This window comes from Drosophila ananassae, chromosome 3R (genome assembly GCF_017639315.1).
Source record: "Drosophila ananassae strain 14024-0371.13 chromosome 3R, ASM1763931v2, whole genome shotgun sequence".
Taxonomy (NCBI): domain Eukaryota; kingdom Metazoa; phylum Arthropoda; class Insecta; order Diptera; family Drosophilidae; genus Drosophila; species Drosophila ananassae.
In genome coordinates, this window is record NC_057930.1 from 8,304,945 (window position 1) to 8,330,897 (window position 25,953).

A 25,953-nucleotide genomic window follows, 5' to 3' on the forward strand; every position below is an offset into this window, starting at 1 on the left:
TTTCCAACTTTTTTTTCCTCCACGCATAATTTTACCTGCTCCATAATTTAGGCTCCCCTGAACCAAAGTCCAGAACAAACATAGGTTCTATCACCCACAATTTCCGCGGTACACCTAAGAGAAGAAATTGATCAAATTTTACCATATATTGAATTATGTAGGCCGTGTAATGGCGATGACCATCATTGTTTCTAGTACAAATCATTTTTGAAATGTATGTGTACCAACTAAAATTAAAAAATGGTATCTAGCAGTTACCATATCTTTGGAATACGCATCCAAAGTTAAAATCTCAGATTTTCTACATTAATTTTTTGTCTTCTACGATTTTGCCCCAAACATTTTTCTATGGAAAATTTTTAGTTCTTATTGAAATCAGTAGATCATACCATGTTTATTTTTGGATTTAAGGAAAAACTCGAAATAATTTTATTGATTTTATTATAGGTTTTTTTAATCTCATATTTTCAACAAGTCATGGCTACTATCTACAACTTCTGTAAAGCTTTACGAAGCAAGCTGAACCTCTTCTTTCAATTCAAAAGAAAAAATTCAAATAATTATAATTATTATATTACACGGCCTACATAATTCAATATATGGTAAAATTTGATCAATTTCTTCTCTTAGGTGTACCGCGGAAACTGTGGGTGATAGAACCTATGTTTGTTCTGGACTTTGGTTCAGGGGAGCCTAAAGGTTATGGAGCAGGTAAAATTATGCGTGGAGATTTTTTGCTGTTGGCCTGTGTTACCTGTATGACACACTATTTCTATTTTTCTGTAAAAGCATTCATTGAAATTAACATCGTTATTACGCCAATATTCTGCAACGATAAATTGTATTTTAAAATAACTACTCATTTAAAAGTTCCATTTAAAATTTTTTGACAATTCTCTCAAAGTAAACAGTTGTTTAATGGCGTCGCTTCATTGTTTGCAGCGTATCCGTGATCTAAAGGCCATTTTTGAATCTCGACCGGAAACCACTGGCGCCATCTTTCGCGCCCGATGGGAAGTTGATATTTTGGAAAAAGCTTCGGAATCAAATGGAGGCCATCTCAGATGAGAGAAAACGTAAACAAATGATTTTGAAAAGCTACTGAGCAACAGAAACGGAATTAACCCCACAAACAAAGAGCTTTTCGTGCAACAACAAATGGTTTTTGTTTGCTTGCTTTATTGTTGATTCTGAGAGCCAGCCAGAGCCAGCAGCTGCCGATGTGAGTGGCTGAGTAAGCAACTGTCGCTGTTTCAATGTTCGCTGAGAGTTAGAGCGGGGAAGAGGAAGCAGGCGCACACTGGTGCAAAGGTGAGCGAAAAGTGAAGGCTTGACGGCGGGCACGTAAGCGAGCGGCAATGTTGATTCGTGTCTTGTTTATTTTTGCTGGAATGACTGGCAGGGAAAGGAACTGAGGCGGATTAAACTATATAATAACACACTTTTCTATTAGTTCTTACAAAATTCTAAGGAATTTCACTTGTTTAGGCTTAAAAATACAAGAAGTTATTAGGAAAAAATTGATATTTGAAATGCGATGTCTTTAGAATCCTGAAAGTGTTCTCCAGGCAGCCTTGATTATAAATTTAAATTCAACCTGTTTATAGTTCATGTCTTAAAGATATTTGTCATAAAACTAGGAAACATAGAAAAAACAATCCCAAGCGACTAAACAAAATGCAGACCCACACACTCGTGTCACAAATGCAACACTATAGTGTCACAGTGCAACATGTTTTGTTTGTCTGTACCGTTCCATCCCCCTGCCACCCTTCGCCACAAGTATCTGTATCTTTGCATTTCGTACCGCTGTAGCGCGCAGTTGCTGTTTCTCCGGCCCGAAACGAATGTAGTAGGTAGATGGTGTGCGAGTGTGTGTGCATTGTTTGTATTATTTGTTGTTTCGTCCGCAGCAGCAACAACAATAAAAAGTTGCCTGCTGCTCGACGCCAGCTGTACGGCATGGCTCTATGTTCCAGTGTTCAGTGTTCAGTGGTCGTGTGTGAGTGTGAGTATCTGTGTGAGGGAGAGCAGGGTTTTTGTGCGTTGTTCTCTGTTTGCTCGGCCGTCGTGTGTTGTGTTGTTGCTTCAGTGTTCTACGTAGCTACGTAGCTGATAGATACTTGCTACCACGGCTCGCTCTCGTATCTCGTATCTGCTGTTCGTTTTCGAGCCTCGTATCCGTGTGTGTTTAGTCGCCTCCGTCGCTTGGAACTCGAAACATACGACATCCACATCGCCAACAGTGGGACAGTCCAACAGTCCGCCGCCAATACCCGACCGCCGCGCACCTCCCGACCACGAATTTCAAATTCAACATTTTTGTACGTTACGTCAGTCGGTCGAGTTGTCGTTGTCGTTGTCGCTGTCACTGTTGCTGTTGCTGTTCCAGCAACATCATATTTTTTGGCGCCGTTTTTTTGTGTGCCACAGTGTTTTGAAATCTCTTTTGGAAGGAAGGAGTTTTCGAAAAGCCCCAACCAAAGGATCTAAGGTAAATAGTTAGTTCTCACCATCAAAACACCACCGTTAGAACAACAATAATAACAATAACAATAATTCTCCGATAAGCAGCAACAAAAAAACAAATCACAAATCGCAAGAAAGAAAAATTCTATATGCCATATTGTTGCCGAGTTTGCGATTGCCAATGTGTGTGTGTGTGTCTATTGTTGTTGTTGTTGTTATTGTTGTTCTATCTAACAAAGTTATTGCTTTTGTTGCTGTTGCTTGGCTGTCATTGGGCCATGGAGTGTTGGTCGAGCAAGTGGGCTGGGGGTGGGTGGCTAGGGGGGCTAGGCGGCTGAGGGAACAAAGAGCGCGCCGGGGATTTCTGCAAGTTTTCTGTGTGTTTTGTTAGCTTTAGAAATATATTCTTTCTTTTTATTTTGTTGTTTCTTTTTTGTGTTTTCGGTTTTTGTACGTTGCTCTGTAGCTGTAGCTGTACTTTTTAGTCAGTTCCCTGCTGCTACATTTGTTGTTGCTAATATATAAACATGAACATTTCTCAAAGTATAAGTGCACAGACCGCAGCGCTCACGCTGATATGTTTATGTTAAATAGACGTAATACAATAAATATTGCTATAGCCAGGTTAGTTGTTTCCTCCCCACTTCCCACCTGCCACCTCCCCACCCACCCACTCTCGCACTCAACACGGCTAACCAACAATAACACTAAAACAACAACAACATCGCTAGCATAGGCCAGAACCAAAACACGCGCACACTGTTCGCCGTGATAATCATGTTCTTTGATAATAATGATCACGGGAGAAAAACAACAAAACAATTCTTACACGAACAGTGGTTTAGGAACAGTAAAGAGTAGACAATTTTATTTTTAATTTTATGCCACATTTTAAGGCGATTTTATTAAAATTATCTCGAAAAAATAATATTTTACTAAAAGCTAACTTAACATTCTATCGTCAAATTTTAAATACAAATACCAAGAAATAAAAATAAATTATTCTAAAAGTGATAAAAAAATTATGGGCGGAGAAAATTAATAGTTTAGCAAATAAAAAGCTTATGATTCTCATGAAATTTCTATTTGTCGTATTTAATCGAAAAGTTTCGAGGAACTGATAAGAATTTGCCTTAAACGAATCCTTATCATTTTTGAAATTACCCCTATTACATTAAAACGTGAGATGTTAAAAGATTGCTTTGCAATTACAAAATATACATATTTACACGAAAGACCAAACAACAACTTATTTTTGATTATTATAAACTCATAAACAAAGCCATTTTAAAGAGGAAAGGAAGAGTAATTTTCGACAAGTTTCAGACCACTGTGCGCACGTTTTTCGCAAAACTGGTGGGCTCAGCGCAAGGTGCTGAAAGTGGCGGGAAAACTGTTAGAGATTCGGCAACAGAGCTGCCATCTTAGCTTATTTAAGGCTAGATCTTTGCTATTTGAAACCGGAAAGAATTGAAAAGCGTTAAGAAGCGAATAGTTTTATAATTTTTTTTATCTTTTTTATATTTTACCGTGAAGATTTTATACTTCTTATTATTAGCTCTTAAAAGAAAATCTGACAAATTTGTTTGTTTAGAGTATTTTGGTATGAACATCATGAAATTGTGTATAATTTTGTGGATGAGTTTTGGAAACACTATTGATATTAACATTTATTAATAAACTCTTAAAGTATTTAAACTTTAAACTTATAGATGACTTGATCTCCGCCTATAATATACATATTTTAAATTTGAATTTCTTGTGAAATGTAGAATATTAAAACATTTTGTATGAATTTAAATTGAGCTTATTTTCCAGCTTTTGGTTTTTGAAGTATAGCCAATTTTTTCAACCGAAATCGGGCAGTACTGATTCAGTAGCTTGAGGTCCGAAGCAGGTGCGATCGGGAAAACCAACATTTTCGTGTGTTGCAACATTCGGTCGATGTTGCTGCTGTTTCTGCCGCTTGTGTTGCTTGTTTTTTATTGTACACTTTTTTTTGCCGTTATCAGTGAACCAGGCAAAGCTTTCAGCCTGGTCGATTAAAACACAACAACAACAGCAGTGAGCGGAAAGAACTTGAAGCAACATCACCAGATACAAACGCAATAAAAACAAGAGTATAATAACAATAACAACAACAGTCAGCCAGCACAAACATCCAAATTGCCTTTTATTTTTATGGCTGTCTGTTATTTTGAGTTGCTGTTTCTGTTGCTGCTGTAGCTATAATAATATGAAAAGTAAACAAAGTTGCTGCCGTTGCTGTCGTTTCGTTCCATTGTAGTTGTAGTTGTAGTGTCGTGTCGTTGTCAACATCAGCGTTGCTCGCCTGCTTTCCAGTTCGCAAAAGCAAAACTGTACTGAAAATAATAGCAACTACAACAAAGTCAGCCGCAATGTTTTATTAAGTTTCACAAAATATATATGATAACAACAACAACAACAATAACAACATCGCCGGGCAGAGAATAAGCAGCGGCAGCAGCGCCAGCAGCAGCTAAAAAGCTCTATCGCCGTTTGCTGAGACAGCAAGCAGCAACACCAACTAACACAAACAAGCAACATGCACAAAAATAAAAAATAAAAAGAAAACGAACACAGAACAAAAACGAAAACCGAAACGCGCAAAAGATTCGAAGAGAATTCTCTTTGTTGTCCGACTTTGGCAACAGCCTGGCGAGCAAATAGGTATGGGGTCCGGCGATATGTCTCCAAGTCTAATATTTGAGTATTTGACAAACCGAATACTCTTTCAGTCCGATAATTCCAAATCAAAGCTAACGATTTTATGGACTGGCAATTAAACAGCGACTGTCTAAAGGTCTTGTCCAAAGCCCCAGAACGTTAGATGCCTCTAACTAACTAGTTGCCTAGTTAACAACTAAGTCAGTAGTCAGTCTCTAAAAATATTAATAGTTTCTTCCACTTCTAGTCTCAATATAGGCGAATATGACCACCTCAACGCGGTGCAGCAGCAACACGAACAGCAAAAGCACCACCAAGCACGACAGCGAGGAGCGGGATAACATTGAGAGCTCCACCACCGCCCCCAACACCTTCAACTACAATCGCAGTCCTACGAGATCGGGATCTGGAACATCGCGCGTGATGCAGGCGGACGAGGACTTCAACATCCGCTTCGTCAACCTGGTGCGGCACCACAAGTGTCTCTACGATAAGAAGCTCCCGGAGTATCGCAACAGGTGAGTTACTATTTTAAAATCAGAATCCTTTTTTCCAAAGAAAAAATTATAAATTAACATTTACTTTCTTCCAGAGACAACCAGGAAAAAGCATGGATTCTGATATCCAAGGAGACGCGCGAAAGTGGTGAGTTTAAATAGCCTTTTTCATAAACTTTAATAACCAATCTATACCCGTAACCCTAGTGATCCATTGCAAGGAACGTTGGCGGAATCTGCGCGCCTGCCTCTCCCGCTACATCAAGCAACAGGCCGGATCAGAGCCCCAACACAAGCCGTACTATCTCACCGAGCACATGGCCTTTCTGCTGCCCTTTTTGAAGTCCACGAGGAACTCCTTGGAGAGCAACACCAGCCTGGCGTCCCTATATCAGCTATCCCAGCATCATAGTATGCACGACCACAAGCCCCCCCTGATCAACGCGGCCCTCCTCCCGAACGAGGACAACATCTACTGCTCCAACATCGCCACTACCAACAATAATATCCACAGAAACGGAAGCGAACACCGCGAGGACATGATGGTGATGAAGCACTCGATATCGGAGAACGATGACGAGGAGACAATAGATGCCTTCGATCCGACAGTGGCCAGCACTCTCTGCCAGCAGAGGGGGGTAGCTGCGCCCAACGCCCCTAACGCCGTTCATGAGAGGATTGGACTTGGATCGCCCGCCAGGAGCGAAACGGCGAGCGCGGACAGCATGCAGAACTTTATTCCCGACGTCCAGCTGGCTGAGACCGGATCACAGCTCATGTACGGGGACTCGGGTCGAGGAACCCCGCCGCCCCTGCACTACCACCCCCATACCCTAAACCTGTCAATGGAGCACCATGCCCCGTCTTTCGAAGCGAGTAGTGCCAAGAGGATCAAGACGGAATGCGAGGCCACCAGCACGATAACCAACGGAGGCAATCTCTACGGCGGCCTCAGTGTCTCGGAGGCCTCGGACATGGACTTCTTCCGTAGCATCCTGCCGGACATTGCGAACCTAACGGCCCAGCAGCGTCGCAAATTCAAGATCGGAATCCTGGAGCTGATCGACGACGTGGTGACCCGATATCCCTCCCAGGAGCGTTGCAATGGAAGTGGCATGCTGAACGGTAGCGGAAGCAGCAGCAACGGGGGATCCGTTAACAGTGCTCCGAAACAGTCGAGACGCACTTCTGGCCGAGAGTGGCGGAAGCAGTGAACGAGAACGCCTCTTGAGGAAGTCACTAATCCTTAACTAGAAATACCATGTATGATAAGAATAAATAGTTACTTAAGGGGGGAACTGGAGGTCGGAGACGACTCCAATTCGCTCACGGTCCATGTGTTGTGCGCGCTCAATCAGATGAGTAGAAAACAGGGCTCAAGAGGTTTCCAATTTTTACATTTTTTAAACTCCAATTTTTTTTAAAATCAACCAAATCAGTCATAAATATCATAATTTAAACAATTTCTTTTAACAAAAAAGGTCAAAATTTGCGAGTTCTGATTACTTTTTAATTCGAATTTCAGTTCAAAAAGCCTCTTTTGAGAAAACCTGCCAAGCCATTAAGCTCAAAATCTGATAAGGCTTGTAAAGAGCTTCAACTCTATCTATAAGAAATGTGTATATATGTGTACTTCTAGAGATTAAGCTATAGAATCGATGTACAAAGCTGTTCCATATTAAGTCACGAGATGTAAGGATATCAAACTGCTGTGTCAAATAATAAACGATTGAGAATACGAAAAATTATCTTTAATATTTTAGTTTTAATTTAAGAACTCGACACTTCTACAGAGGATGATCTGGAGGGGCTATGCCCTAGAAGAGAAATGCACAAGGACACGCCCTGTCTTCGAACTACAAGCTAAATATCGTTGGCTGATTGTTTCGGGTTTCGGATCGGATCTACAATTTCGAGGAGCCAGTCTTGGGGTAGAACTTCTTCGCCGGGTCCTTGGCCATGTCGAGGAGTGTCTGGGCGGGCTTGAACGGAGCGCCATAGAGCTCGGCGTACGACTGCATCTTGCTGACCAGCTTTCCAGCTCCGTACTGGTCAACCCAACGGAAGGGGCCGCCGGAGAATGGCGGGAAGCCCAGGCCAAAGACAGCGCCCACGTCGCCCTCCAGCGGACTGTCCAGGATCTTCTCCTCCAGGCAGAGCACAGCTTCGTTGACGAAGCGGGACACCAGGCGCAGGGTCAGGTCCTCGGGTGTGTTGGCGCCCTTCGAGACCAGGGCGTACTTCTGCTTGACAATTTCCAAGGCGTCGTTGTTGATCGGACGAGAGCCCTTCGACTGGCCATCGTAGAGGAAGATGCCCTTTCCAGATTTGCGACCCAGGAAACCGGCGAGGACCAGGTCGTTCATCACCTCCAGGTTGCCGCCGCTGAAGCGTTCGCCGAAGGATTTGGCCAGATCCACGGCGATGTGGGAGCCCACATCGATGCCGACCTCATCGGCCAGGGTAGCGGCTCCCACCGGGAAACCGAACTTTTTGGTATACTGGTCGAGATCCTTGGGATCCACGCCCTCCTGGAGCAATCTGTAAAGAAAGTACATCATTATTTTAATATCAAGTTTCTGTTTAAAAGAAAAGGATTAGATTTCGGGCAGAAGTGCTTTCTAAACAATCCGTTTATGAAATCTAAGTAAGCTCCCACGAAATCTATGCAAGTGGATATCCACAAACCTTATGGCCTCCGACAGCATAGTGGCGAGAATGCGGGTGGTGTAGAAACCAGGTCCGTCGCCCACGGTGATAACGACCTTGCCCTGCTTGAGGCCCACGGCCACAGCCTGGGCAACAGTGTCCTTGGAGGTTCCTGGGTGGGTGATAATCTCCAGCAGCTGCATCTTATCGACGGGCGAGAAGTAGTGCATGCCCACAACCTTCTCGGGGCGCGAGCTGCCTGCGGCGATCTTCGTGATGGGAATGGCGCTGGTGTTGGTCGCAATGATGCAGTGCTCCGGCACCACAGCTTCCAGCTCCTTGATCACCTTGTGCTTAATCTTAATGTCTTCGAACACGGCCTCAATAATAATGTCCGCGTTCTTGAAGTCGTTGTAGTCCAGGGTGGGTCGGAGGCTGGCCAAAGTCTGGTCGCGTTCCAGGGCAGAGATTCGCTTGCGTTTCACAGCGGTCTCGAGACCCTTCTGCACTTGACCGATACCGCGACCCAGGCCAGCTTCGGTGGCGTCCTTCATCACCACCTTGTAGCCCTTGTCCACGGAGACCTGGACGATACCGGCTCCCATCAGGCCAGCACCCAGAACACCGACAGTCTTGACTTGCCGTTCGGGCTTGCCGAAGCGGTTCTTCTTGCACTCGGTTTGGCCGCGGAAGAGGGCAATCAGACCCTTTGACTCGGGCGTGGCAGACAGCTCGCCGAAGCCCTTGCGCTCGGCCTCATAGCCCGCCTCGGCGCCCTTGTCCACACCAGCTCGCACCACGTCGAGGATCTGTTGGAAGGAAGCATAATGATAAGTACCATGTTTTGAAAGATTCAAGGATTAGTCTACCTTCAGGGGAGCGGGATAGAGACCATTGGAGGCTTTCAGGACCTGCTTCCTGGCCGTGTCGAAGATCTTGTTCTTCACAAAATCAGTTTCCATCACAAAGGACTGGATCTTGTTCACCAGACCGGTCTTTTCGCGATTAACCTACAAGAAATGCTTTTAGAAAATTTTACAAAATAAGAATTTTTTCAGAGCTTACGCGGATCTTTCCGCTGGCGAGGTCACTGGCCACCTGCACGGCAGTCTTCTCCAGATACTCGATGGTGTTCTGCTCCGCAGGCTGGAGTCCGGGGCCGAGGGGATCCACCAGCAGATCGACAATGCCCAGGCGCTTGGCGCGGTCGGCGCGGACCTGCTTGCCAGTCAGTTCCAGATCCAGAGCCGTGGGCACGGAGGTGAGTTTGGGCAGACGCACAGTTCCGCCACCGCCGGGCAGGAGACCCAGCATGACCTCCGGCAGGCCCAGCTTGGTCTTGCTGTCCTTGGTGGCGATGCGGTAGTGGCAGGCCAGTGCCAGCTCCAGGCCACCGCCCAGGCAGACGCCGTTAATGGCGGCCACAATGGGCTTCCGGCTGCGTTCCATGCGGTCGAACATCAGCTGAGCGCCGTGAGAGATCAGGGTGGCCTCCGCCGCGGTCTCGCATTTCTCCAGCATCCCGATATCCGCTCCAGCCACAAAGCATCCCGGCTTGCCGGAGATGAGGACGGCTGAGTTGACCGAGGGATTCGTTTCCAGATCCTTGATGACGCTCTCGAACTCGTTGCTGACCTCGGTGCCCAGGGAGTTGACCTTGGCGTTGGGGGAATCGATCCGGATGACCAGGACGCCGTTGACCACCTTGGTGTGCAGGTGTTTGTTGGCGCCGGCAGCCGGGGCCACGGCGGGAGCGGGGTTCGTGGACATAAGGCGGCGCTGCTGGAGCAGCTGGCTCGAAATGGGCAGGGCTGCGCGGCGTTAAAGATTTCGATTAGTGGTCGCTATCTCCGTGCACTCGAAAATCGGAACAAAAATCAAACAAATCGCCTAGCCGCGAAAGAGACGCACTGTGTCGACGTCAAGCGACAAGAGAGAGTACAAAGTGCAAAGTCCAGTTATGCGGCGGCGGCGGCGTCCGCGGGGGTGCGATAGAGTGAGAGGGAAAGTCTTTCTTTCCGACTTTATTACCTGGATGGCTCCCCTTTGTATCCCGTAGTTATTTTAATTAGAACCCATTTAATTACTCACCTCTCGTGCACTTATTCTGCAGCAACTGCTGCCGGGAAATTTGTCCAACTGCACTCAGAAATCTCGATGCCGACATTGCACAGCCTTTTAATTCGATGGCGGATAAGATCAGCTGGTTCTACTAGTTCACTTTGGGCTTAATAATAATCTATTATACTTGGATGCTAGATGAACTTTGTTCCGGCACTGTTATGTGGTCGCGAATCTGCAACGCTAAAAAAAACTATGCGGCAATTGGACTTGTTGCGCACAGTGGCAAATTGCTTAGTTTTGGCATTTTGGTCCCACTGTGAAATTAGTGTGCCGAACGTAACATTTTCATTCGTCACCCCTAGATGGCGCTCGCGCATTTGGCACAATATTTCGCAGTGTGACCAGGCTTTTGAGGTCGCAGTTGAGAAAATGAGACCATAAAATGTATGGTTCAAAAATGACCACCAAAAATTGTTGGTCACACAAACATGCATCTGTCTTTGCCTGTGTCAGGCACACCTTCAGATGGTTCTCCAAAATAGATGGCCTGTGCAGTTTTCGATAGCAGTGGTGGCACTGGTTGGGCACCGTCGACCACACCCGACCACTGCCATCCACGTGAGTTTGTGGCACCCACTTCTTCCTTCTTGGCGGTGGCTTCGTCGGGGGCTTTCGCGGTGGGGGTGGTGTTTGTGGCAGCGTTGGGGGTGGTGATTCTGGTAGTTGTGGGGGTGGTGTTTGTGGAGCCTGTTGGGGCGGCAGTGGATACGGCTGTGGCGGCAGTTGAGCCGGCTGTGGCGGCAGTGGATCCGGCTGTTGCGGCAGTTGAGCCGGCTGTGGCGGCAGTGGATCCGGCTGTTGCGGCAGTTGAGCCTGCTGTGGCGGCAATGGAGCCTGCTGTGGCGGCAATGGAGCCTGCTGTGGCGGCAATGGAGCCTGCTGTGGCGGCAATGGAGCCTGCTGTGGCGGCAATGGAGCCTGCTGTGGCGGCAATGGAGCCTGCTGTGGCGGCAATGGAGCCTGCTGTGGCGGCAATGGAGCCTGCTGTGGCGGCAATGGAGCCTGCTGTGGCGGCAATGGAGCCTGCTGTGGCGGCAATGGAGCCTGCTGTGGCGGCAATGGAGCCTGCTGTGGCGGCAATGGAGCCTGCTGTGGCGGCAATGGAGCCTGCTGTGGCGGTGGCACACCATAAGATGGCGGCGTAGCATAAACGTGATGCATACCATAATATGGCGGCGGCGCACTATAGGGCGGCGCAGCATACACGTGTTGCACACCATAATATGGCGGCGTAGCATACACGTGATGCCTACCATAATATGGCGGCGGCGCACTATAGGGCGGCGCAGCATACACATACTGCTCACCGGGTGGTGGCGGCGGCTGCGCAGGATACACCAGTGGCACACCGGGTGGTGGTGGCGGCTGCGCAGGATACACCAGTGGCACACCGGGTGGTGGGGGCGGCTGCGCAGGATACACCAGTGGCACACCGGGTGGTGGGGGCGGCTGCGCAGGATACACCAGTGGCACACCGGGTGGTGGGGGCTGCGCACCGTTAAACGACTTTATGGAAAAAAGAATTTGGAATATTAATAGAAATAGAAAAAACTAATATAATATACTAATATAATATACTAATATTATTATAACTAACTTTACTTACTATATATACATTCATTGCTTTTTATCCCAGAAAAAGAATATAATATAATAATAAATTGTATTCTATAATTATTTTACTTCCTTAACGTCAAAATAATTGAGTGAGAGTTGAGAGTTAACAATCGAAATGCCACCTCGAATTGTTATCGATGGAATATTTTGACACCAAATAAAAATATTGGTGCGTCAATATTTGCATACATATATTGCAATTGATACAATTTATAAAGTTTTTCACTTTGAAATGGAATTCATTAATCAACTTAAAAGTTTTGAAGGTGGACTTCCACCAGTGCTGAAACAGTGGGTTTTGAAAAAAAGGATGATTTGGAAACAGGCTATTGCCTGATTTCCAGTAATTTCCACACAATGGATGGGGATGATCCATTTTTCTTAATTTTCGACGAGTTTCACGTCGAAAATTTCAAGGTAAGTTCAATAGCTTTTATATATTAAAAGTTGAAAAGTTCAATAATAAAAGTCAGTGCAAAAAGTCTTTTCATTAATTTGTTTTCGTTTCGCTGCACAGTGGTACATGGTTCATGAAATTTTCACGAAAAAACTTATTAAAATTTTAAACGTTTTTCCAATTTCAAACTAATATATTGATTATTTTAATTAAAAAAAGAATAGTTTTCTTTTAAATTCATTTATTTTAAGTTAAACTTATCAACTAATATAGAATTGAAGTAAATAATTGAATAATTTTTTGGTTGTTTTTCAAGTTAGAGGGGTGAGGGGCTTATTATTTTGGCCAAAATATCTTATGTACAAAATTTCATAACCGTGACAATTTAAAAATTTTTATACATATTTCAGAATGCTCCCAACGAGTACAAGAAGTGGAAAATATTTTCCATTGCTTGTGCAAATCTGAGGGGAGATTTGCAAATCGTTTACTTAAAAACGGTAAGTTATTATTTATATTATTTATTTGTATTTATATTATAAAATTTTATTATAAATTATAATATATTAAAAATATTTTTTCATTATTTAGACGACTACTGGAGTCCAAGTATTGGGCTCCGAATTTATAAAAGAGTGTGTGGAGTTTGTGCACTCTTTTATAAAAAAAATGCCTAAACTGCACCACAAGATGGCTGGTGCAGGGGCCGACAAATGCTCCGCCAATCTAAAGGCGATTAAATATCTACAGATGCAGGGAATTCCGGTTCTGTACGATTTGCGGCATTTCCAAGACACACTGCAGAGAGGCAGATATATTGATCAAATATTCTGTCGTCTCTACGTTGACCCCACGATTTCTGGGGACAATATGGAGAAAATTTTAAAGTTGTCTGGAAGTATTGTGGGGGAGGATGTTCCCATCGAATTGAAAGGAAGATACGAAGATGAAGTATTTTTGAAATTAATTTAAATTAATAAATATTGATAAAAATTATTTAATTTCAGCTTCGCAGTATCGAATGCTTCTTGGGAAGAATTTTCAATTCAATTTATTTTTAATTAATTAAAAATAATTAAAACTAATACGAATTAATTATTATTAATTAATATTTGCTTTCATTCTTATTCTTTTATTATTTATTATTATTATATAGCCTATTTTTTTATTATTTCTTATTTTTATTTTATTTATTTTTTTTTTCTTCGCAAAAGTCGCAAACTTTATCAGTGACTGGAGCGACACCATCAATGGCGGCACCGGCACCAGCGTCAGCTCCGGAACCGGCATCAGCGCCGGTGCAACATGTGCCCATAATGCAACATGTGCCCACTGCCCCGGCGCACCATGGTCATATGGTGTGTCATGGGCACATGATGCGCCAGCGCAGTCATGGGCATATGGTCCGCCATGGGCCCAGGACACCATAGGGCGGCGGCACACCATAAGTCATTTTTGTTTGACTTTGGCACAAGGCGTTGCCATTTAATTGCGAGACAGGACTGCGCCAGGGGAGCGGCACTAAAAAAACCATATAGAAGAAAGCGTCCATTTTATTTAAAATGGTTTTCTGTGCATGAGAAGCGGAAGGACTTCGCCTGCCAGTACTGCGGAAAGACATTCGGGAAGTCGCACGCCTGCAAGGTCCACGAGCGGAGCCACACTGGAGAGAAATGCTGCGAGTGCATGATCTGCGGCTGTAGTAGCGGCGGCATCTAAAATTGGATAACAAAAACTATATATATTATTTTAAGATTGTAGATTTCTTTATATCCTTTCAACTTACAAACGAGGAATTTAATTTGGTGGTGCTGATGGTGGTGCTGCTGCTGCTGCACCTGACCACCTAAATACATCTGCCAACAGACGGGCAGCTTCTTGCAAATTTGTTTGGTTCATTTGCTATGGAGCAGATCCAACTCCATAATAAAAATTATTTCCCTAAAAAAATTAATAAAAAAAAGTATCAAATAAGAAAGGAAAGCTAACATCGGCCGGAGCCGAAGTAGATAAGGAATGAAATCGACTTATATCGACTCAGGAGGTGATCCTGATCAAGAATATATATACTTTATAGGGTCGGAGATGTCTCCTTCACTGCGTTGCACACTTTTGACCAAAATTATAATACCCTTTGCAAGGGCACAAAAATATAAAAAAAATTGGCTCACTTACCGCTTTTTGTAAAATTTCTCCTCAAATTTTGATTTCCAGGAATCGAAGAATTTAACTCCATTTTTGGAGTCGGGGACTCCTTTCTTGGCTTCGTTGGCCGCCAGGGAGTTCACTTCATGATCATCAATCTATATGCAATAAAAGTAATCTGTATATTAATTTTCTCCAAACGCATCACATACTTACATGATTTTTCACATCCATCTTTGTTTTTTCTTGAAAAAAAATGGCGCAAAGCCCATTCAGTGTTAGAAATAGGCCAACACATGTGGCTGTTGAGCTTTAACATTGTGCTTTAACATTGCAAAGCTAATTTTTCATATAATTTAATAAGATTATTTGCATTTAAATCGCCCCCTACGATTTGACGAAATTTATCTTTAAAAATGTCTGAATTATCTTTACCAATACTGGACCTTGTTCCAAACACAAATCGCGACAATGTTCAATTTGAATGGCCCCACATGCTTTCTTTATGGAGGATGCCCCATTTTGCACGGTATACCATTGTAAAGCTAATTTTTTTCTCAATCGAATGAGATTATTTCTATCAAAATCGCTCCCTATGATTCGATGTAATCATCCCCTGAAAATTTCTGAACCTATTTGACCAATACTGGCCCCAAACCGCATCACATGTTTTGACGCTGCCATGATCGAATTTGAATTTCCCCATTATCTCCCCTTATAGAGGATGCCCCATTTTGCACGGCATATCACGAGAATGCTAATTTTTTGCTTAATCGAATACCGGTAGTTCCATTCAAATCGCTCCCTAAGCACAGTGGGCGATTTGGTCTCGGTAGCGGCATTTAATTCAAATTTTCAAATTTAAAAACCGTTAATATTTCTTCACATATGGATAGCAAATGCTTTGATTAGACTTTTAAAAGCTTTTTAAATGCTCTACGATTAGCTGGTCATATGCTGTGAGCGGTCAAACACACCATATGATTTTGCAAAGAGCTTTACACAATTTTTTCTCTTTGCGCGCATTGAATTTGAGTTCCTCGGAAATTTACAATTTTTAGTGAATTTGTTAAAAGTTTTGCTTTTTATTATCTTCAAGGTATATATTACAAAAAAGTCAATGTTTGTGACCGATCTATAAATGTGTAGCTCATAACACGTAGTGGTAATTCAGTGTATTAACAACTAGCCCGGATTAGCGTACACCTGTCTTTCGTGGAGTAGAACTTACCGGATTCAAGTGGATTCAGTCTAACTCTTTTATTAGCCGAAAGTGTGATTCAGTGCCGTCCAAAATGTGTAATATCAACAGCTATTACCTGCTAGCCTTCAAACTATGGTACTTTTTAGGAACATTGTCAGTAGCAAAAAGGGTGCTTTTTATGGTATGGCACTCAGAAGTTATCCCAACGAAGAAGTTTGCTGCCATAGAAAACTTTGTATTTGGTACTGTTTTATTAAAAGCCAAATTTCAAATATTTCACCAACGTTATTGAGTGGCTTTAGAATTGATCACCAATTCCATATGACCATGCTTGATGGCCAAACGTTCAGTGTTATATCGGGATCTTCTTCGCAAACATGCGGAATATGTAAGGCAACTCCTAAGAATATGAACGATCTGAATTTGGTGAAGAGCTTGTCTTTTAATGAAAACCTCTTTGAATATGGGTTATCAAGTCTTCACGCCTGGATTAGGTATTTCCAGTGTGTTTTGCACATTGCATATAGAATTCCGATTCAAAAGTGGCAAGCTCGTGGTGTTGACAAAGATGTTGTCGATGAAAATGAAAGAATTATTCATCAGAAGCTGTGGGAAGAGATGCATTTTCTGGTAGATACACCAATTGCTACTGCTAGTAGTACGAATAACGGAAAACTGCAAGGAGGTTTTTTGAACAACCAAATTTTGCTGCTCGTATAACAGGAATATGCTATAACACAGGCCAACAGCAAAAAATCTCCACGCATAATTTTACCTGCTCCATAATCTTTAGGCTCCCCTGAAACAAAGTCCAGAACAAACATAGGTTCTATCACCCACCGTTTCCGCGGTACACCTAAGAGAAGAAATTGATCAAATTTTACCATATATTGAATTATGTAGGCCGTGAAATGGCTACGACCATCATTGTTTCCAGTACATATCATTTTTGAAATGTATGTGTACCAACTAAAATTAAAAAATGGTATCTTGCAGTTACCATATCTTTGGAATACTCATCCAAAGTTGAAATCTCAGATTTTCTACGTTAATTTTTGCTCTTCTATGATTTTTCCCCAAACATTTTTCTATGGAAGATTTTTATTTTCTTATTGAAATCAGTAGATCATACCATGTTTTAATTTTGGATTTAAGGAAAAACTCGAAATAATTTTATTGAATTTAATATAGGTGGTTCAACAATATTTTCTTAAATTAAATTGGAGTTTTTAATCTCAAATTTTCAAAAAGTCATGGCTATCTAAAACTGTTTCTATATTCAAAACGTATCTATTGCAGGTTCAGCTTGTTTAGTAAAGCTTTACAGAAGTTCTAGTTTATTTTATGTAATAAAATAAAAATAAGAAATAATAAAAAAATAATAATAGAATAGGCTATATAATAATAATAAATAATAATAAAATAAGAAGAATGAAAGCTAATATTAATTAATAATAATTAATTAATTAATAAATTAATGCTTTGTGGCTGGAGCGGATATCGGGATGCTGGAGAAATGCGAGACCGCGGCGGAGGCGGTGAAACTCGTCGAAAATTAAGAAAAATGGATTATCTGATGAATCCATTGTGTGGAAATTACTGGAAAACAGGCAATAGCCTGTTTCCAAATCATCCTTTTTTTTCAAAACCCACTGTTTCAGCACTGGTGGAAGTCCACCTTCAATACTTTTAAGTTGACTAATGAATTCCATTTCAAAGTGAATAACTTTATAAACTGTATCAATTGCAATATATGTATGCAAATATTGGCGCACCAATAGTGTTGGGCATCGATAACAATTCGAGGTTGCATTTCGATTATTAAGAAAGAGGAAGAGGGAGGAGGGATGCCACTCAATTATATTACCGATGAGGAAGTTTGAAGAACTTGGGAAGTTTTTGGATACAGAGCAATGAATGTATATATAGTAAGTAAAGTTAGTTATTAGTTTACATAGTTATTTATTACATTAGTATATTATATTAGTTTTTCTATTTCTATTAATATTCCAAATTCTTTTTTCCATAAAGTCGTTTAACGGTGCGCAGCCGCCACCACCCGGTGAGCCACAAGCTTATCCTGCGCAGCCGCCCTATGCTGTGCCGCCGCCACCACCCGATGTGCAGTATGTGTATGCTGCGCAGCCCCATAGTGCGCCGCCGCCATATTATGGTATGCATCACGTGTATGCTAAGCCGCCATATTATGGTGTGCAACACGTGTATGCTGCGCCGTCCTATAGTGCGCCGCCGCCATATTATGGTATGCATCACGTTTATGCTACGCCGCCATCTTATGGTGTGCCACCGCCACAACAAGCTCCACTGCCGCCACAACAAGCTCCACTGCCGCCACAGCTGGCTCCACTGCCGCCACAACAAGCTCCACTGCCGCCACAGCAGGCTCCACTGCCGCCACAGCAGGCTCCACTGCCGCCACAACAAGCTCCACTGCCGCCACAACAAGCTCCATTGCCGCCACAGCAGGCTCCACAACCACCACCACCTCAACTGCCAGAATCATCACCCCCTCAACTGCCAGAATCATCACCCCCACCGCCGCCACAACAGCCACAAACACCACCCCCACAACTACCACAAAATGCGCCACCACCACCGCCAAAGCCCCCGATGAAGCCACCCCCGACCAGTGCCCAACCAGTGCCACCACTGCTATCGAAAACTGCACAGGCCATCTATTTTGGAGAACCATCTGAAGGTGTGCCTGACACAGGCAAAGAGTGGTGCATGTTTGTGGTGCCCATATATTGGCAAGGCAAATGTGGGAACGCACCACCTCAGTTGCCAAGGAGAGCCTGGGCATCTGTACGTGCCAGTGGGGGAGCAGCGGCTGCAGCGCGACAGGTGGGCGGAAGCTATAAGGCAATCAACATCCGCTTCACAGAGGGATGAAGCGCCCACGCAGTCGTCGCCCCCTCCTTCAACGACATCACCGTCAACAGGATCTCCATCACCGAAACGAGAACCGACACAGGTTCAGTTATCGGAACTTTTTAACATTGATGGAGATTTATTTGGTGAGTGTAATTTTGAAATTAATTATTTAATCTTAAAATTAATAATTAATCCTTTTCCCCAGATCATTCTTCAAACAATTTGGCCAAAGTAACTTGTACTATTGTCCAAAACTGGTCGATTTAATTTTAACTAAATATGTTTTTGCTCCATATTGGACAAATTTAATGGGTATTTTTATTGATACCTTCAATAAAAGAGTGAGTAATGGGCCCATTGAATCTTTTTTTAAAACATTAAAGCAACATTATAGTGTTATAAAGTCGAAAGTGGGATTAAAACTTGGAAGATTCATTCGAAAAATGGATGATCTTTCAAAATCTGTGGTGCTTCAAATTGAATTAACGCACCCAGAGCATTTTAATTCCCCTTTGAATCACGGTACAATTATTAAGGCGAGACGTCATATTCGTGGTAAGACTATAGAAAAAGACCCATCAAATTTATCAAATAAAAAATTCAACTTTCAAAGAAAGTTGGCAGAAAAAGGGGATTAAAAAACTTAAAGTGGGATTGTTTAAAAGCTATTTCTTCGGAGCAAATGAGCTTCGTGATGAATTCCTTAAGTCACAAAATAATGACTTAATTGAATTGAACCATTCCCATAACAAAGATATAGTTATATTTGGTATGGAAGAAAAATTCAAAAAAAGTTATTTTAAGGTAGTAGACAAATGTGATGGGTTCAAAAAATCGAATTACCTTTTTTCAAAACTCCACTTATAAAATTTTTCACTTTCTATGTATATTATTGGTTAGTTCATTAGAATAGGGTCTACATATTAATTTCTTTGATTTTTTAATTTTTGATGACTACGGAAGGCTGTGTGCTTCCCCGAAACAGCTCACCATTCTTTCGTGACTGTTAATAATTTAAAGTATAATTGAGTTAACTAAATTTTTTTTTACCCTAGAAATTATTAAAATAAACACGTGAAAGTTACAAGACGATTGCATTTTATTTTTTTGTTAAAAAAAAAATTTCAAAAAAACGTCCAAATTTGGGCCGTCACATTGGTCTACTCCTTAAATAATTCCACTTTAAATAAATTTGAAAATAGCAGTATTAAATTTTATCTTCTTATTTGCAAATCTCTTTTTCAAAGTGTGCATGGACTTAATTTGAATAAGTTTATATATCACATTGAATTAGACGATTTGATAACATTATTTGATAAAAAATGGCTTTCTAATTATATTTTAGATGCCAGCTTAACAGCATTAATTTCTGATAGGAATGATGCTACCATTGAAAGCGCCCCTGTCAGTTTGGCGAATATGCCTTCTTAAATAAAAATATTATAAAAGATGCTTTTATGACAGCCAATACTTTAATTGTGCCCCATTTTTATAAAAAGCATTTATTAATTTTATTTGTGGATTTTTTAAAAATGGAATATACGTTCTTAGATCCTTTTGTGCACAAAAAAATTGCCCAGAAGTTTATAAAGTATTATAAGACCGTCTTGGAAGAAGTCAGTAAAATGAAATACACATATGTGTGTAAAGAACATGATATTCAAAAAGATTCCTACAATTGTGGCATATTTATTTTGCAGTTTGCCGAATGCTACATGAAGAATCTTCCAATGACAAATTTGAAACCCTCTACTTGTTTCGCAGGGAATTGCTTAACAAATTACTCGTCTACGGCAACTCATTAACAGGAATTTGTTTACATTGTGGTCAATGGGATGTTGGCACAGAATGTTGCAATAGTTGTGGTCGATCCGTTTGTAATAACAAATTTTTATAAGTACATCAGAGTAACTTATTCTGCTTAATGTGCAAAGACTCACAATAGTAACGTTTTATGATATTGACAATAAACGTATGCATTGTTGAGCAGGTTAAGTGACGAACGGCAAAAATGTTTCTTATCCGGATATGATTTGGTTGAGACTAGTCTCCCTTTTCTATACGTTGATTTGATCATTAGAGTCGTCTCCTTACACCCTCCAAAGCAAAGGAATTTGTTATTCATTGAACAGTTTGCATTGTTTGAGCTGCCTTCAAGGCAAGTAAAATAAAAGTGGACTAGGCCTATTGGGGATACCACTATAAAAAAAAGCTCCAATAACTCTACCTCAAAGGTGGTGTGGAAAAGAGTTTGGTAAGTCGATGTAACCAATTTTTAAATAGCTACTCTACTGTCTTTAACACTCCTAAATTTTTGGGCGCGCCCTTGGCCCATGGCGGACCATATGCCCATGACTGCGCCGGCCCATAGCACACCATATGACTATGGTGCGCCGGGGCAGTGGGCACATGTTGCACCGGTGCCGATGCCGGTGCCGCCATTGATGGTGTCGCTCCAGTCACTGATAAAGTTTGCGACTTTTGCGACGAAAAAAAAAAAAAATAAATAAAATAAAAATAAGAAATAATAAAAAAATAATAATAGAATAGGCTATATAATAATAATAAATAATAATAAAATAAGAAGAATGAAAGCTAATATTAATTAATAATAATTAATTAATTAATAAATTAATGCTTTGTGGCTGGAGCGGATATCGGGATGCTGGAGAAATGCGAGACCGCGGCGGAGGCGGTGAAACTCGTCGAAAATTAAGAAAAATGGATTATCTGATGAATCCATTGTGTGGAAATTACTGGAAATCAGGCAATAGCCTGTTTCCAAATCATCCTTTTTGAAGTGAAACTTCTTATACGACGCCGGAAAATGTTGCGTTAAACGTTTAACGCAACTCGGAAGGAGAAGAGGAAAAGAGAAAGATAGAGTGCGAGAAAGAGAGAGAGTGAATGAGAGTAGAGGTGGCCCAACACGAAAAATAATATTTACATTACAAAAAATTTTTTTTTTCTCGAAATTTCTAGAAAATACAAAATTTTTAATGCTTCGTGTTTTGTCGTGTTTTGGAAGGTCGGCACGAAAACGCACGCACGCGTGTTAAATTTTAATTTTCAACACGAACACGCGTCCTATGTGTCGAAAATTCTTTTTCTTATTCTTATCTCGTATTTTGTTATTAAAGTGTTTCCCATAATTAATTCGTGTTCTATATAATATTGACGCACTACTTGTAGTATTAGTACAGTGAATAGTGATTCAAACAAACAATAAAATGAGTGACAGTGAAAATACGCATAACACAGCGGATTCCAGGTTATGTGGTGGTACGTTTCTCTTGAATATTTCAATTGTCCATAACAGATGCACCTTGTGGATCATATCATCTTGAAATTAATATCAATTGGATTGGCAAAAATTTTAATGGTTTCATTTTGAATTGATTTTACAGCGGAAAAAGACAGTGCAGCCGGTGTTTTAAGAGGAGGGAACAGAGCACAATATTATCGTGAATACCGAGCACGAAAGAAAGCAGAACTTGGACTTTGCTTTATAATAAATTTATAAAATGTGAATTGAAGAAAGTGTTGGTCACTCCACCTTATTTTTATCCTTTCCCTCCCGCTATTTTTCTTTTATACGAAATAATTTGCATTTTTTGGAATATCGCTAAGAAGTTTCACTTCTTTCGCGCGTATGGACTCCACGCACACAATTTTTTTCAAAACCCACTGTTTCAGCACTGGTGGAAGTCCACCTTCAATACTTTTAAGTTGACTAATGAATTCCATTTCAAAGTGAAAAACTTTATAAATTGTATCAATTGCAATAAATGTATGCAAATATTGACGCACCAATATTTTTATTTGGTGTCAGAATATTCCATCGATAACAATTCGAGGTGGAATTTCGATTGTTAACTCTCAACTCTCACTCAATTATTTTGACGTTAAGGAAGTAAAATAATTATAGAATACAATTATTATATTATATTCTTTTTCTGGGATAAAAAACCATGAATGTATATATAGTAAGTAAAGTTAGTTATAATAATATTAGTATATTATATTAGTTTTTTCTATTTCTATTAATATTCCAAATTCTTTTTTCCATAAAGTCGTTTAACGGTGCGCAGCCCCCACCACCCGGTGTGCCACTGGGGTATCCTGCGCAGCCGCCACCACCACCCGGTGTGCCACTGGGGTATCCTGCGCAGCCGCCCCCACCACCCGGTGTGCCACTGGGGTATCCTGCGCAGCCGCCCCCACCACCCGGTGTGCCACTGGGGTATCCTGCGCAGCCGCCACCACCACCCGGTGTGCCACTGGGGTATCCTGCGCAGCCGCCCCCACCACCCGGTGTGCCACTGGGGTATCCTGCGCAGCCGCCACCACCACCCGGTGGTGCAGCCCTATAGTGCGCCGCCGCCATATTATGGTATGCAATATGTGTATGCTACGCCGCCATATTATGGTGTGCAACACATGTATGCTGCGCCGCCCTATAGTGCGCCGCCGCCATATTATGGTATGCCACCGCCACAGCAGGCTCCATTGCCGCCACAGCAGGCTCCATTGCCGCCACAGCAGGCCCCATTGCCGCCACAGCAGGCTCCATTGCAGGTAAGCCATCCCACACACCAAACTAGAGGCTCTTACTTACTCACTTGTTCATCGGCAGATTCCGCCACAGCAGGCTCCATTGCCGCCACAGCAGGCTCCATTGCCGCCACAGCAGGCTCCATTGCAGGTAAGCCATCCCACACACCAAACTAGAGGCTCTTACTTACTCACTTTTTCATCGGCAGATTCCGCAACAGCAGGCTCCTTTGCCGCAACAACCGGATCCATTGCCGCAACAACCTGATCCATTGCCGCAACAACCGGATCCATTGCCGCAACAACCTGATCCATTGCCGCAACAACCTGATCCATTGCCGCAACAACCGGATCCATTGCCGCAACAACCTGATCCATTGCCGCAACAACCTGATCCATTGCCGCAACAACCTGATCCATTGCCGCAACAACCGGATCCATTGCCGCAACAACCTGATCCATTGCCGCCACCCCCACAACTACCAGATTCACCACCCCCAACGCTGCCACAAACACCACCTCCACCGCGAAAGCCCCCGACGAAGCCACCGCCAAGAAGGAAGAAGTGGGTGCCACACACGCATGTAGATGGCAGTGGTCGGCGCTGGTCAACGATGGCCAACCAGTGCCACCACTGCTATGGGAAATTGAATAGGCCATCACGTTTGGTGGAACATTTGAAGGTGTGCCTTTCACAGCCCAAGAGTAGTGCCTGTTTGTGGTGCCCATACATAAGCAAGGCGAACGTGGGGTCGCACCACCAGTCTTGCCAAGGAAAGCCTGGGCACCAGTACGTGGCAGTGGGGGAGCAGCGGCTGCAGCGCGACAGGTGGGCGGAAGCAATTAAAAAATCAACATCAGCTTCACAAAGGGATGAAGCGCCCACGCAGTCGTCGCCCCCTCCTTCAACGACATCACCGTCAACAGGATCTCCATCACCGAAACGAGAACCGACACAGGTTCAGTTATCGGAACTTTTTAACATTGATGGAGATTTATTTGGTGAGTGTAATTTTGAAATTAATTATTTAATCTTAAAATTAATAATTAATCCTTTTCCCCAGATCATTCTTCAAACAATTTGGCCAAAGTAACTTGTACTATTGTCCAAAACTGGTCGATTTAATTTTAACTAAATATGTTTTTGCTCCATATTGGACAAATTTAATGGGTATTTTTATTGATACCTTCAATAAAAGAGTGAGTAATGGGCCCATTGAATCTTTTTTTAAAACATTAAAGCAACATTATAGTGTTATAAAGTCGAAAGTGGGATTAAAACTTGGAAGATTCATTCGAAAAATGGATGATCTTTCAAAATCTGTGGTGCTTCAAATTGAATTAACGCACCCAGAGCATTTTAATTCCCCTTTGAATCACGGTACAATTATTAAGGCGAGACGTCATATTCGTGGTAAGACTATAGAAAAAGACCCATCAAATTTATCAAATAAAAAATTCAACTTTCAAAGAAAGTTGGCAGAAAAAGGGGATTAAAAAACTTAAAGTGGGATTGTTTAAAAGCTATTTCTTCGGAGCAAATGAGCTTCGTGATGAATTCCTTAAGTCACAAAATAATGACTTAATTGAATTGAACCATTCCCATAACAAAGATATAGTTATATTTGGTATGGAAGAAAAATTCAAAAAAAGTTATTTTAAGGTAGTAGACAAATGTGATGGGTTCAAAAAATCGAATTACCTTTTTTCAAAACTCCATTTATAAAATTTTTCACTTTCTATGTATATTATTGGTTAGTTCATTAGAATAGGGTCTACACATTAATTTCTTTGATTTTTTAATTTTTGATGACTACGGAAGGCTGTGTGCTTCCCCGAAACAGCTCACCATTCTTTCGTGACTGTTAATAATTTAAAGTATAATTGAGTTAACTAAATTTTTTTTTACCCTAGAAATTATTAAAATAAACACGTGAAAGTTACAAGACGATTGCATTTTATTTTTTTGTTAAAAAAAAAATTTCAAAAAAACGTCCAAATTTGGGCCGTCACATTGGTCTACTCCTTAAATAATTCCACTTTAAATAAATTTGAAAATAGCAGTATTAAATTTTATCTTCTTATTTGCAAATCTCTTTTTCAAAGTGTGCATGGACTTAATTTGAATAAGTTTATATATCACATTGAATTAGACGATTTGATAACATTATTTGATAAAAAATGGCTTTCTAATTATATTTTAGATGCCAGCTTAACAGCATTAATTTCTGATAGGAATGATGCTACCATTGAAAGCGCCCCTGTCAGTTTGGCGAATATGCCTTCTTAAATAAAAATATTATAAAAGATGCTTTTATGACAGCCAATACTTTAATTGTGCCCCATTTTTATAAAAAGCATTTATTAATTTTATTTGTGGATTTTTTAAAAATGGAATATACGTTCTTAGATCCTTTTGTGCACAAAAAAATTGCCCAGAAGTTTATAAAGTATTATAAGACCGTCTTGGAAGAAGTCAGTAAAATGAAATACACATTTGTGTGTAAAGAACATGATATTCAAAAAGATTCCTACAATTGTGGCATATTTATTTTGCAGTTTGCCGAATGCTACATGAAGAATCTTCCAATGACAAATTTGAAACCCTCTACTTGTTTCGCAGGGAATTGCTTAACAAATTACTCGTCTACGGCAACTCATTAACAGGAATTTGTTTACATTGTGGTCAATGGGATGTTGGCACAGAATGTTGC

At 41.6% G+C, this 25,953-nt stretch overlaps 5 protein-coding genes and 1 long non-coding RNA gene across 11 annotated transcripts; 4 read left to right on the forward strand and 2 right to left on the reverse strand.

Annotated features, from left to right (window-relative positions):
- The first annotated feature begins 834 nt into the window (after positions 1–834).
- LOC6505425 lies at positions 835–7,402 on the forward strand. 6 transcript variants are annotated; one of them, XM_014905008.3, is made up of 4 exons: positions 835–1,311; positions 5,405–5,675; positions 5,750–5,802; positions 5,862–7,402. In XM_014905008.3, the coding sequence occupies exons 2-4, from the start codon at positions 5,422–5,424 to the stop codon at positions 6,866–6,868; spliced, it is 1,314 nt and encodes a 437-aa protein (XP_014760494.1). In that variant the 5' UTR covers positions 835–1,311; positions 5,405–5,421; the 3' UTR covers positions 6,869–7,402. The 6 variants fall into 6 exon arrangements, with proteins under 6 accessions (XP_014760494.1, XP_014760493.1, XP_044571959.1 ...); XM_014905007.3 differs by lacking the exon at positions 835–1,311 and adding an exon at positions 1,996–2,494; XM_044716024.1 differs by lacking the exon at positions 835–1,311 and adding an exon at positions 4,382–5,160 and having other exon boundaries at positions 5,389–5,675.
- On the reverse strand, positions 7,391–10,648 carry LOC6504621 (trifunctional enzyme subunit alpha, mitochondrial). Its single transcript, XM_001964855.4, has 5 exons — positions 10,395–10,648; positions 9,369–10,114; positions 9,173–9,313; positions 8,343–9,112; positions 7,391–8,195 (listed from the first exon to the last, which is right to left on the reverse strand). Exons 1-5 carry the CDS (start codon positions 10,468–10,470, stop codon positions 7,559–7,561), a joined length of 2,370 nt encoding a protein of 789 aa, XP_001964891.2. The 5' UTR covers positions 10,471–10,648; the 3' UTR covers positions 7,391–7,558.
- Positions 10,649–10,712: 64 nt separating this feature from the next.
- On the reverse strand, positions 10,713–12,048 carry LOC116656014 (extensin-like). Its single transcript, XM_044716204.1, has 2 exons — positions 12,034–12,048; positions 10,713–11,933 (listed from the first exon to the last, which is right to left on the reverse strand). Exons 1-2 carry the CDS (start codon positions 12,046–12,048, stop codon positions 10,713–10,715), a joined length of 1,236 nt encoding a protein of 411 aa, XP_044572139.1.
- Positions 12,049–12,258: 210 nt separating this feature from the next.
- On the forward strand, positions 12,259–13,494 carry LOC123257324. The gene is made up of 3 exons (XM_044716025.1): positions 12,259–12,461; positions 12,852–12,941; positions 13,033–13,494. Exons 1-3 carry the CDS (start codon positions 12,402–12,404, stop codon positions 13,411–13,413), a joined length of 531 nt encoding a protein of 176 aa, XP_044571960.1. The 5' UTR covers positions 12,259–12,401; the 3' UTR covers positions 13,414–13,494.
- A 4,883-nt stretch (positions 13,495–18,377) lies between these two features.
- LOC116656077 lies at positions 18,378–19,047 on the forward strand. Its single transcript, XR_004311088.1, has 2 exons — positions 18,378–18,828; positions 18,891–19,047. It is a non-coding gene; the product is annotated as an uncharacterized LOC116656077 (long non-coding RNA).
- A 1,983-nt stretch (positions 19,048–21,030) lies between these two features.
- Positions 21,031–24,460, forward strand: LOC116656015 (extensin-like). Its single transcript, XM_044716205.1, has 5 exons — positions 21,031–21,155; positions 22,759–23,263; positions 23,322–23,390; positions 23,449–24,241; positions 24,304–24,460. Exons 1-5 carry the CDS (start codon positions 21,031–21,033, stop codon positions 24,363–24,365), a joined length of 1,554 nt encoding a protein of 517 aa, XP_044572140.1. The 3' UTR covers positions 24,366–24,460.
- Positions 24,461–25,953: the final 1,493 nt, after the last annotated feature.

Coding starts and splice junctions, on each gene's coding strand:
- LOC6505425 (XM_014905008.3), top strand. CDS start 5,422: ATGACCACCTCAACGCGGTGCAGCAGCAACACGAACAGCAAAAGCACC. Junction 5,676..5,749: donor CTCCCGGAGTATCGCAACAG/GTGAGTTACTAT, acceptor ACTTTCTTCCAG/AGACAACCAGGAAAAAGCAT. Junction 5,803..5,861: donor CAAGGAGACGCGCGAAAGTG/GTGAGTTTAAAT, acceptor CCGTAACCCTAG/TGATCCATTGCAAGGAACGT.
- LOC6504621 (XM_001964855.4), bottom strand. CDS start 10,470: ATGTCGGCATCGAGATTTCTGAGTGCAGTTGGACAAATTTCCCGGCAG. Junction 10,115..10,394: donor GCAGAATAAGTGCACGAGAG/GTGAGTAATTAA, acceptor AACGCCGCGCAG/CCCTGCCCATTTCGAGCCAG. Junction 9,113..9,172: donor TCTATCCCGCTCCCCTGAAG/GTAGACTAATCC, acceptor TCCTTCCAACAG/ATCCTCGACGTGGTGCGAGC.
- LOC123257324 (XM_044716025.1), top strand. CDS start 12,402: ATGGATGGGGATGATCCATTTTTCTTAATTTTCGACGAGTTTCACGTC. Junction 12,462..12,851: donor TTCACGTCGAAAATTTCAAG/GTAAGTTCAATA, acceptor TACATATTTCAG/AATGCTCCCAACGAGTACAA. Junction 12,942..13,032: donor AAATCGTTTACTTAAAAACG/GTAAGTTATTAT, acceptor TTCATTATTTAG/ACGACTACTGGAGTCCAAGT.
- LOC116656015 (XM_044716205.1), top strand. CDS start 21,031: ATGCCCATGACTGCGCCGGCCCATAGCACACCATATGACTATGGTGCG. Junction 23,264..23,321: donor CACAGCAGGCTCCATTGCAG/GTAAGCCATCCC, acceptor GTTCATCGGCAG/ATTCCGCCACAGCAGGCTCC. Junction 24,242..24,303: donor CATTGATGGAGATTTATTTG/GTGAGTGTAATT, acceptor CCTTTTCCCCAG/ATCATTCTTCAAACAATTTG.